The sequence below is a fragment of the Amphibalanus amphitrite genome, unplaced genomic scaffold (genome assembly GCF_019059575.1).
Source record: "Amphibalanus amphitrite isolate SeventyFive unplaced genomic scaffold, NRLGWU_Aamphi_draft 000133F_arrow, whole genome shotgun sequence".
Taxonomy (NCBI): domain Eukaryota; kingdom Metazoa; phylum Arthropoda; class Thecostraca; order Balanomorpha; family Balanidae; genus Amphibalanus; species Amphibalanus amphitrite.
Window position 1 is genome coordinate 693,293 of NW_024881628.1, and position 12,404 is coordinate 705,696.

The window sequence follows — 12,404 nt, forward strand, 5'->3', positions numbered from 1 at the left end:
TAAACTCTATCGCGATTATCACTTCTTTGAAGGTGATAATCGCGACCTTTGACAAAAATAATCGCGGAGAACGATTTGCATACCATCGCATTTGTCCTGTCCAGTCTTGTACGTACATAGTACATACATAGAGCAATATACTTCTTTCAGGGAAAATGTAAATTTAGGCGATGGTCTCAGGTCATGGAAGGTCAAGGACACATCGAATCCGGTCAGATAAAGACGTTACTTTGGAGAGGTTGCGGTCAACGCCGCATATCGCTCGATTCCGCAGCTCATTCCCAGCTTTTAGTGGTGTCTCCAGTCCCCCTACTCTAAAAAACTTAACTTTATCAAAGGTTTTGAATCAGACATTTCATTACCTCCTATGACCTCACTGGTCACCACCGGGTCGTTTCCCGAGATTAAAAACGCACCGATTGGGCTCCAATGGCCGGTTTTAGGATAGCAGAGTTATTCTTACCACGGAACACAATTGGGTTAATGTTTACCGACATTATTGGTAGAGTAAGGGGCTTAGGCCCATGGCCCATCAGGCGTACATATATAAAACGACAACCATACCAGTAAAAACTGTTTTAACCCTCGCCGGACCTATTGGTTTTCTACATACGCGCCGGCCGAGGGGGGGGGGGGCGGGTACGACCCCCCCTCGCCGTTTCGCCCCTGGTGGAGCTAGCGCGTCGCGGAAAAAACGAGCGTGTGCGCCGTTACGAGACGCAGAGATTGGTACCCGATTTTAAGGTCCTAGGTCAACCGGTGACCTCTGAGGTCAGGTCAAGTGCCCCAGGGTACGGTTCAGTTTTTGGTGAATAACTTCGCAAAAAACGGCCGCAGAGCCGCGATTTTGAGAGCATCGTGTTCGCCTCGCTCAGGCGCGTCGAATGATATACTTTTTGTCCGGGTCAGGTCAACTTGGGGTGTTGACCTCAGGTCAAGGTCAGGTCAGCACCCCCAGGTCACGAAGTTGGTCGAAAGAGGTCATGTCGCATATCATTCGATTCGGCAGGTCTTCCTGAGTCCATTGGTGGCTTTCTCGACTCGCTAGCTCAATTTGATCAAGAGTTATTGACGAAAAACTAATATGACCTTGATGACGTCATAAATGACGTCACGCAAGGTCAACATTGCAAAAGTGACGCATCTAACCTTGCAAGGAGTGCCTCAAATCACGATTCTATGTGCTTGAGATAGTTGGAGATCGTTCCCGGCGCCAGAATAGCAGTTTTCATTTTTCCCCATTGACTTATAATGGTGAGGTCACGAAAATGACCTGACCTCATATGACCTTTAGGAAAAATCCGAGATATACAAGTTGTGAGACTCATAATGGATACTAGATCCTGCAAGTTTCATTTCCCTGTGACATCTCCTCTGGCAGTGAGGGCGTTGCGAAGTTGCGACATCTGAAGACCGTGCAGAGGTTCACTTATGACGTCATAGGTCAGTGACCTGACCTGACCCGAAAATGCGGTTGGTGTCAAAAGATGCGGCTTGGATCAAAGGTCAGGTATGCCAAGTTTCAGCTCTCTATCGCCAGCGTGTTCGGAGCTATCGCGAAAAAAACCCTATGGGGGGGGGGCGGCACCCGCCCCCCCCCCCCCTCGGCCGGCGAGGGTTAAGTTGTCTAATGTCGATCTTGTACCCAACAGAATCTGTCTAAATTTTCTGAACAAACATACAGACATGCACTGGATAAACTAATAAACTAAACTATAAACTGGATATAAACTGGATAAACTGGATATAAACTAATATAAACTATAAACTGGATAAACTAAACTATAGCAGATATTTCTTATTCCGAACACCAACAAGTCGCCAGCCGTCTATCAACTGGCTATCGCCGCGCGGCTATATTGTGATAAGGCGCCATTATGCTGTTTCATGCTGCTAATTGCTTCTGAAAAGCCGGCTCCTGTTTGGCCCATACAAGAAATAGCAGAAGCTTACCAAGCACATACCACAAATTTTAGGAAGGAAGTGGCATTGACCTTGAAAATACACAGATTTCAGAGAACAGCCGCATCAATCAATGCGAGGGACGGCTCACCGTTTGACGCCACCTGCGGGCTGCGACACAGAGGCCGCCTGCGGCGCCATCGTGTAGGGGCCGCGCCGTTTGTGGCGCGGCAGCGGCACTTTGACGGCACCTGGAGACGACCATTACGGAGGGAACGAGCACAGCCGGCGGCCACCGCTGCCGCCGAAAAGTCATAGCGATCCGTCACGTCCCCAACTGTCGGGAACGGCAGACGTGAGGCGTGCTGTTCGTCGTTAGAATGTCTAGCGACCCAGACATAGACGTCCCGGTCTGAGCACCTGTGTGGGGGCGGACGGGTCCCAGAAGAGTGCAGGTCGCCTCTGTGTCAGAAACAGTCAGTCGTTGGTCGGCAACCACAGAAGCAACATGAGCAGCCATCTAAACACGGGCACCCGCGCCATGCCTTCACGTCAGGGTGAGTCGGAGCGGTGAGCTCGAACATCTTATATTCAGCCGTCAGCTTGGTGAGGGTTTTATGTAGTAAAAGTTGGTCAGCATAGATTAATACAGCTTCGATGTTTTGATAGTTACGCACAATATTTTCATTCATGCCACTGTTAAAGATGCTATTTCTGTCACTCAAATCTTTAAAAAGTTTTTTTTTTTGTGAACAAAGCCGGTCTAAGGAAAAAAAGGTCTAGACAAACATGCTAAGCCACACACGCCCTGATTTGCTGACACCCTTGACCCTGTGACCTGTCCCGCCGCCACGGCTGGTTGACAGCGCTGCGGTACCAGTTTGACCTGATCGACCGGGATCACAACGGCAGCATCAGCGGCCACGAGCTGACCGAGGTAATGCGCCAGCTGGGCCACAACGTCACCGACGCCGAGATCGTCGACATCATGGCCGCCGTCGATCTCGACGGTCAGTCGGGAGCGACGGGAGGGGCGGGGCGGGGAGGAGTGGGACGCTGATCTGCCCGGGGCAGGGTCTGGGATGACCTAGGACGACGGGATGGGATGGGATGGGATGGGATGGATGGGATGGGATGGATGGGATGGGATGGGATGGATGGGATGAGATGGGATGGGATGGGATGGGAAATGCACTGTCTTTCTTTGGGGCATTGGGCAAGGATCTGGAGCAGTTATCTATGGCGGGAATGGAGGGACAGAGTCGACTGATAAGTAAGAGGGACTGGGGCTGGTGAGCAGAGCTGGGACGTTTCACGTTGCTGCCCGGGTTAAGTCACCCTGTGACGGGGTGGGATAGGAGGTGCTGGCCAACATATGGAGGGCAGCATATGAATCTCAGCAGGCGTAAGGGGACCAGGATAGCAGCAGTGATGGACGGCGAGAATCACTCATTCTAACTATACAATACAGCATGGTATGTAAGAATGTCGCCATGCTGCAGCTCCAAAAAGGTTGGGGCGCTTTTTTATAAAGGCGCATTAACCTTGTCACAAATATATCCAAGATTGGACTGACCAATGACGAGCTCTCGAATGGAAATGTCGATATGGCGTGACAAAAATTCAGACAAAGGGGACAGGAGTTCGATTTACGAAATTATCGGGTTATCGGAATTACCAGGATTTACAGCGAGCAAAGCCTCCATATAGGACACGGATGCAATAAAATGGGACGCAACAAAAGTTATCAATTATCATAGGGATACAAAGAGTCGCAAGCTATGTAGCAGAACGGCAATTCACATGATTTTTATGGGTTGACCAATCAGAAAGATCTGATCTAAGCATCTGTGAAGAGCAGAGTCACCATACCTAGTACAAATCAACATGCGGAGATTTGACCAAAACATGCCAGCAAGGTCGGACAAGCTATAAACACGAGCCGTGCTAATGCAACAGCTTGGCTCCTCATCAGCTGGCAACAGCAGGATGACTGAAGTTTCAGAACCGATTTTTGAGCTCCATAAGCCACAACGAATCATAACTGCGCACTCGCTCGTGTCTTTGTTCGAGTGCTCCCGTGTCTCTTACAGAGCGATATGGAAGAATAATATTCTCTTTTTAATATCACCATTCACAAAATAGCACTGAATTTGGCTTTGGTGTGATGCCAAGAGACCAGGACATTTACCATCGTGATACAACCAACATGACTCTCATAGCACAGTACGATCACGAATACGGTGACGGTGACGTAGATAGGGATGGGAACCGGAAATGTTGTCATGTGTGCCGTTAACGTAACCGAACAGGGCAAGGTAGTAGACCCCGCCACGACTCCGGTGTGTGCTCAAACTATCAGCCACCGCCGCTGGACATCCCCTGCTGAATGCATCACCTTAGCAAGGCTGCCAGCGGGGGATTTCATATCGCCTCTATGATTCAGAGGAGCTATGTGACTAAACGGAAGCATGATGGTAAAGTGGTAAGTGGATGGTAAAGTAAAGGGAGTAGGTAAAGTGCTTGAGTATGCAACGTAAGGTTGGGAAAAGAGGCTGAAAGAACTGGAATGTATGACACGCAACAAAACAATATTCAGCCTAGTGTCAGTGAAAAGGGATATCATGCGTGGATATCAAGGGATACCATGCGCTACTGATGCCTCAATTTTAACCCTCCTCAGGCGATGGAAATCTGACCTTTGACGAGTTCGTCACGGTCATCTCGAAAACGAGCCGAGACGGAGAGCGGACGCGGGAGGAAGCCGATAACGCGATGAGAGAGGCGTTCAAGGTAAGAGAAATGACTGTACAGTGTTAAGGTCTAACGGATTATTTTGGATTGGCTCATCATCAACGCTAGCTTCAAAAGATCTCACGATCTGAGCTTTTAACCGAAGCATTACACGATCCCAATGTTTATAAAATCAGGTAAATCCCAAATGCCAACGTTTTCCCAGCATTCGTGTTTTTGTAGTGTGAGACGTTCCCTGATGAAACTCGTCTGTGTCTCAGGTGTTCGATAAGAACGGTCGCGGCTTTATTGGGGTCTCTGACCTGAGGGCGGTGCTGCACTGTCTTGGCGAGCGGCTCACCGATGAAGAAAGTAAGCGACCCATGACCTCTGGATCTGACCTGACCTCCATCCGACGACCACCCGTTGTCAGATAGATCTGCAGATATACCTGAACCTCTATCTTTGACCATGCTCAGTTTTGGTAAGATCATGCAAGATGCTGCGAACGATGTGACCGAACTACCTTAACAAATGTCGCCGTCCTTTTTAACAGCAAAATCACTCGCGTAATTACATACCAATTCAACCAACACAAAGAGGAACTTGCACGTATTTCACGTGATGCCGCGCCATCTCCTCGGTTAGGAGATGGCGCGTTAGAAGATGGCGTTAGAAGGCTCAAAAACATCATTAGGTAGGGGAGAGTGGGGCAAAGCGGCCACCCGGGGCAAAGCGGCCATCCATCGTTTTAGCCCTTCATAGCTGGCGTCAGTTCCAATTTATGGTTTCCAATTATACTTCTCTTCACGGTCGTTCGAATGAGCCAGACCGGGGTTTCAGGCCCATCACCATTGTTCTGTGAAACACGGAAGAGCATTTCTTGCCAGGTTACCAACTATGTTTACAATTTTTAAATGTTATGTTATTCCATAACCGTTTGGAATTTTTATAAGCGTTCTTGTCCATGCATTGCATGGTTATCGTACATGTATTCTACCAATTTTAATGTTTTTTACCCCACTAATAGCTAAGCTGGAATATTTTTGTCTCGGACGGTATGCGCGGGGCAAAGTGGCCGGGGCAAAGTGGCCACCCCCAATTGGCCATAAGTTGCTTCCATCTGGATAAAAAACATTATTTATATTCAAATGTGTCGTCATGCATTCATCTTGGCCACTTTTCAGTTGCATGAGTTACCAAATAATGCAATTAAATGTTTATTTTCATGAAAATCCTTTCTTTGTTTACCTACAGGTGGAAGATGATTAAGTAAACATCCATCCTCGCTTAACCTTGTCACCATCAAATACCCTAGTCGTACACGAGGCAACTATTTTGTTTCTCATATCGGGACTTGAGAAGACGCCGGTGGCCGCTTTGCCCCAGGGTATGGGGCAAAGTGGCCAATATGCATAGGTTTAAAGTTTTGTCAATATCTTTCATATGTGAACGCCTTTGGAAATAAAACTCAGTTGAAATAAAAGGCAACTTAATAGGGATCACATTGGTATAGAAAGGATCTTTCCAAGTTTAAAAATCAAGCGTTGGCATCGTGAGAAGCGTTAGGGTGGCCGCTTTGCCAGACTCTCCCCTACTGCTATTGCGAATCGTCAGAGCATCCCGCACTACGCTTGTTTCAGTCGAGGACATTATCGAAGAAGTGGACATGGACGGAGACGGCCGGATTGATTTTATCGGTAAGTAAGGATCTCCCCTAGCACCAGCAGGTTGAGACTATGATTGGTTAGAAGTCGTGTCAATTGCACGTGGCTCTAGGAGTCAACAAACGTACTGAATGAAACATATGTCATTGGGAAGTGCAAATGAGGTCACCGAACGCAGGTGCTGGTACCGTGACTTCATTCGGCGCGATCCCAGCCACCTCACAAAGATCCTAGTTCACTGCGCTGCCTGGCGTATGCGAAATGATCGCGCCACGATTTGAATTGCTGAGGAACAGATTCCAGAGCTAATTTTAGAGCGACAGGTTTCCATGCAGGATTAGATGTCATAATTCATACTTCGATAGACTATGGCATGTTTTCCGGGCATTTCTATCGGACATCGAGTTCGCTTACCAGTTACCAAAAACCAGATTTACATGCATGATAATCACTACGTTTCCATGGCACAAATTAAGCCGATTTGGCAAAATGGATTTGCTCCATCATACCATTTAGACATCATTTTAAATTGTAAATATAGGATTAAGTGCTAGCTAAAACCATATGCACGCTAATTTTTGCATAAGTTTAATAGTATCCGAGGAAAAGCCGACTGCTTTTGACGTGAAATTTCGTTAAATCGATGAAGACGTGTCATGGAAACGTAGCTTATAAAAGTCATTCGCCCTAGTTGCACCTGTCTTTCTGTCAGTGATTTTATATGCCATCACCCATTTTCTCTTCCAGAATCTGCATCCTTTAGTGCTGCACATCTACCGTAAAGGTAGTTTGTCTAGGCATGCAAAAACAAGTAGATTTACTTTTGCTATCATTTGTCACTCGTGTTTTTATTATGTCGCTCTAGGAGTCAACGAACGTACCGAGTAGGTAAAACATGTGTCATTGAGAAGAAGGACATAAGTATGGAAATGACGCCTTTGAAACCAAACGGCCGCAGGCCGTAGCGACAACAGTGGCGTGCATTTCCATAATCATGAATGCTACACTGAATTTCAAATCAACCCTTTTGCCAGGAACATCACAGGGCTTGGTCAATTCATGAATTCACGGGACTATGAAATGTAACAGCTGTATAAGTAACACGCCTGATCAAAAAGAGTCCAGACAAGCCAGACCGCAATATGTGACACACCTAACGGGTGGTCAGTATGAAACTGGACAAAGTTTGAATTGCTACTGTGTCAAAAGTATTCAAGCGAAAGCAACGAAAATCGCGTTACCGTGCCTTCATTTTATTGTAATCACGCTCGGCCTAGTGAATCTGCGACACGGGACCTCTGTCAGCCGCCAAGCGCACGCGCGCTGGCAGCCCCAATATTGTCTTTCGCGGCACCTCCGAGTAGATTTGACGGATGGCCTGCTGGATTTTCCACTTAAATTGTTCGTCTCAGCTGACGTGCCACCTTCCCTTATACACGTTCTGTTTGATGAGCCCCCACATATCCTCAATGGGTCAAATCTGAGGGGTACATGGCGGGCTCATGTCACGTGCTACTACGGGCACCCCAGCCTCCTCAAGAAGTTTCGTGGTCTAGCGCGCGTACTGTGGCTGTTGCAAGGTCGGAGCCTAACAGAGCATCATGTTCTGTGTTCTGAGACTCAATAAGTGGTAACAACACGCCATTCAAACACTTTTCATAGTACACTTCACCCGTTACATTGCCTGCGCTCGGCAAGTAACTGGACGCGTGATCCCCTCGGACTCATGGCAAGCCAGACGGTCATCTCGGGTGGGTACTTGCTCTCAGGTCGAAAGCGAAGGTGAGATCCACATGTGGAATAGTGTCTCCACCAGCTGAGGTGTAAAATTCGGCAATGGAAGGCATTTGGCTGCCACTGCAGGTGAAATAAGATTCATCATCCATATGCACCTCCATGTTTTTGCTACCCTGCATTGGACCCTGTGACAGACGGCGCAGGCGGGTTTTCTGTGTACGAAATTGTGCCTCCGTCGCCTTTATCCTATTTCTGTACTTGATTCCTGCTTGTTGACATATTAATTAGTCATATGTTTTGAAGATCCCAAAATTGCTTCCCAGGATCATTAGGAGAGCCCCAACTGTTCGGTGACGGCGCCGGTTTGTTTCTTCCGGAGCTGAATGGACATTTTCTTGGTGACCTTGCCGTTCCCACCATGTAAAACATCTGCAAGCCCTCAGAACTTATCGATGATCACATATTCTTAAGATCTGGTGACATTCTATGGCGTAATGTGACGCATAATGCTAGCATTTTTGTAATTTGTATTATTTTAAAAAAACTAGCGCGAACAGGTCCCGGAACGCTTGCTGACTTACCGGCGCAATGTTTCCTACTAGTTAATGGCAGAAAGTTGAAATCTGAGCTGCTAATATAAAATAAATGGAAGTATTCACCTGCCAAAAATAATTAAAATATGTCCATAATTGGAGATGCTATGCTTAATCAAATTTTGTCCAGTTCCATACTGACCACCCGTTACTTGCGCTGAACACTGATAACATTGTAATACATGTGTTTCAGAGTTTGTGCGAGCTGTCACCGATGACGGAGAGGGGGAGACAACAATGTGAAGATACTCAGAGAAACATCTGACGCAAACAAGAGAGATCCGGGCGGAGAATACCAAAAAGATTCCTCTCACACTCATCGAAATAGTTAGAGAACCACGATGTTGGCGAAGAGCGAATGCTGTGAACTAACTAGTATTGGACATGCCCAGCCGATGATATAAATAAAAAATACATAAACATGGGGATGTGAGATCAGAGATGTATGGGTCTTCTTGTACTTATATATCCAATTAGCAGGAGTAATTCAATAGCGATAGTATCTCACGTATGCATACAATAACACTCCACACCGCAACAGCGCAGAACTGACCCGACTCTGTCTGAGGTGCTTTAGAGCGATTGTCACATCCTCAGGTGCCAATACATGTTTGACACAAGGGTTTGTGGGTTGGTGCGGCCTTTTCTAGCATGCATAGGAAAATATCGCAACTTCAAGTGACTACACTCGACGACGCGTTTATACGAGACGACGGTCCTATGCTATTGGGCAGAGAGCTTGGCACGTGTCCGATCTGAGGTGACGAAATAGCTCCACTTAAAATAGCTTCGCAATAACTGGACCAGCTGTGCTCAGATTTACGTAATCTCTAATTAACCTGTCATCAGACAATGCGTACGTGCGTACACTCCAACAGATCAAAGGCAATGAGTTCTGCACGTGTGAAACGCGGTTGAAGTTTAGAAACTGCGTGCCGATCGAACTCAAATCGGGTTTGCTTGTCGGTGACGCTGGCGTTCGCAAGCAGTTGAGGTGCCGCTTTTGGTGAGCGCTCCGTGATCTCCGTCCAGCACCGCACCGCCACGTTGTAATTTGGTGTGGCAACTGGCATGGCTCTCTGAAAATGGCTACGCCTACTACATGCAGTATGAAACGCGGCACATATGCACAATGGAACCGGGGACAAGAAGTCTAGCATTCATAAACTTGCATGCACAATACAAACCTCTCATACCCCTCTGCCATATTTTCATGTTTAGAAGCACATAGCAGATAGTTAAAATTTGGCATAAGTCACTTTTGCTACAAGACTGACCTTTTAGCACCGCCTGAATTTTCAGGCTGTCAGGTCACTGACCTATGACGTCATAGTGAGCCTCTAAATAGTTAAAAAAATAAATAAAAATAACTCAGACTCTAAAACGAGCCTCTAAAAAATAAAAATAACGCAAACATGGAACGTTCAGTGCCATATAATTTCCCCGTAGAAAAATTAAACTTCCAGCAGCAATAAGCATCTACTCTTGGCCCCTAATATAAATTTATATACAAAATTTTGCACAGGGGTCACCTTAGGTCAGCTCGGTCACATGACCTCCCGGTTATAAATCCATGGGGAGTACTTAACATTTATGTAACGCCGTAAATTGTATAGGTAATACTATATAATTTAATTAGCACCTGGAATCACGACTGCATATTGCAAAATGCACACCCTTGCATTTCGGCCCTTGGGTGACGCCTTATACCTATAATGTCACTAAGTTTATTTGAGGTCACCAGAGTTTTTTATCAATCGACAAAACTACTGATTTAACTGAGCTAGCGAATCAGGGCAGATGCTTCTGCGGCATTAGCTGCAGAAACAGCTAGCTTCCGCATGCAACGTAAGACCAGTTATGTTATAATGTGACTTTCCCAACGAAACTTCCAGTGGGGCTGGGTAGGCATGTCATGTACCGCGTACTTGCATGCGTACTGAAGTGCCAGACCGGCTGTGATATTTTCGTCACGGGGCATTCCACGTCAAGTGGGACAAAAAATGACCATTTTGAACCTCACCTCCTCCGATTTTTGCGAAACTTTGTGAAACTACTCAACTATATGTGAAAAGAAAGAAGACATTTTTTGTCAAGATATGACGTCACGTTTCCGAGATACACGTCATCAAAAATTGACTTAGGTAAGGCACATTATCATCTTTAAAGCGTCATAACCATTGAAGTTTTAGACATATCACCACGGGACAAAGTGTGAAATGGAGGGAATAGATTAGGCTTTAATTTGAGAATAACAATATTGACGTAATTAGCTGATTAGTGAATTTAATTAAAATTCAAAAAATAAATTTTTATTTTCTGAAAAATGGGTACCCTTCGATTTTGCTGATTTTTACATATTTTATTCTCCTATACACTAGCTACATCATATAAAAAATTCAGAATGGGCCGACGTCTACGTAACTGTCTTTTGGACTTCGTAATGTCTGGCACTCGCGTGTTTCGTTTTAGCAACCAAGAAGAGGCGCTACCCGGAGATGCTTCTTTCTGCCCCAAACCAAAGCAAACCTAACCTGACCTGACGTGACCTGACCTAATCTAACACGCGTAAATATGTACAGCCCTCACGGCAGTTCCCCACTGGCCATGTGCTACTTAGATACGAACATTAGCCCTCACGACATTTGCCGGCTGGCCAGATGCTACTTAAGTCTTAAAAAACAAATGCGTGTTAAAACACTTGAGGCTGACCAGCCGCGAGCCAGCCACCTTTAGATTACGAAGTGGGTACACGATCGGCACACTAACTACTAAGCCACGAAGATAGCTGGTCATCGCGGAGATGTAAGCCATTTTTTTTTTTAATGATGCAATTGGGCATTCTCCGGGCAGCGCCTCTCTTTGGTTGCAAAAAGAAAATACGCCTGACTCTCCCAGCGCTAGGGGAGAAAGGCCCAGTTTAGCCAAAAAGGTATAAAAAAACGGAATTTGAAGTGTATGTGGGGCGGTGGGCAACTTTATCGTGTGCCAATTTCATGGCCCTAGATCAATGTCTTCAAGATCAAATGAGGCTAAACGTGATCAAATTTGCTAAAGTGACTATTTTGCGTGTATACGCCCATAGCTCTAAAAGTAGCTGGCCGATTTTCCTATCTCTTCCTTTATACGACATTTGTAGTGTTATAAGAATCTCTAGTAAATCTAACCATAAATTTGGCAGTTAGTGGCCTGCTAAGGATGTCGCCGGCAGAGGCGGGGATCGGCCGACGCGGGAAACGTTTCAGTCACAGATTGTGTTTGCACCCTTATAATTCAATTTTTACCTGTTGATTTTCGTATTTATTTGACCATTAAATTGGCTGTACATTTTTAAGCCTTCACACAAAATTTGACACGAATCGATCATAATCAGCGGTAAGAAGCGCAGTGCAAAGATAGAACCGTCCCGCGCCGGCACAGTCTACCATTCAGGCGGCAACGGCCGGCGCCGGCCGGCGCGCCGCTCCGGCAAGATGTTTAACTTTACACCGGTATTACTAGAAACGTTGGAGACCGATTTACCTATTGCTTGCACGAGAGGATTCGCAATTCAATTCTGGACAGATACTGAACGTTTGACGATAATACAATAATTATGGCGTGAGTTATTGGCGAAAAACAGGTGGGGTTGGCGAAATCCGCCCCTTCCACCGCCCGTGCTACGTTGCAATACTTGTTGCTATATCATCTAAAGTTATCGTTGGCCCACTCTAATTTTCTCAGCACGTGTGCCTTACGTGTAGTGGAAGACAATATCTAAATTTGAGCAAAA

At 46.2% G+C, this 12,404-nt stretch overlaps 2 protein-coding genes across 5 annotated transcripts in view; one reads left to right on the top strand and one right to left on the bottom strand.

Annotated features, from left to right (window-relative positions):
* LOC122382103 (centromere protein X-like) overlaps window positions 1–12,404 on the bottom strand; it is a 72,416-nt gene that overhangs the window by 42,898 nt on the left and 17,114 nt on the right. The window lies entirely within an intron of this gene.
* On the top strand, window positions 2,364–8,925 carry LOC122382101 (calmodulin-2/4-like). The gene is made up of 6 exons (XM_043367031.1): window positions 2,364–2,459; window positions 2,769–2,912; window positions 4,586–4,695; window positions 4,917–5,007; window positions 6,279–6,335; window positions 8,826–8,925. The coding sequence occupies exons 1-6, from the start codon at window positions 2,411–2,413 to the stop codon at window positions 8,873–8,875; spliced, it is 501 nt and encodes a 166-aa protein (XP_043222966.1). The 5' UTR covers window positions 2,364–2,410; the 3' UTR covers window positions 8,876–8,925.

Bases quoted from the DNA above. Each gene is read 5' to 3' on its own strand.
- LOC122382101 (XM_043367031.1), top strand. From the start codon at position 2,411: ATGAGCAGCCATCTAAACACGGGCACCCGCGCCATGCCTTCACGTCAG. The intron at 4,696-4,916 runs GTAAGAGAAATG...TCTGTGTCTCAG, and splicing joins CGATGAGAGAGGCGTTCAAG to GTGTTCGATAAGAACGGTCG. The intron at 5,008-6,278 runs GTAAGCGACCCA...CGCTTGTTTCAG, and splicing joins GCGGCTCACCGATGAAGAAA to TCGAGGACATTATCGAAGAA.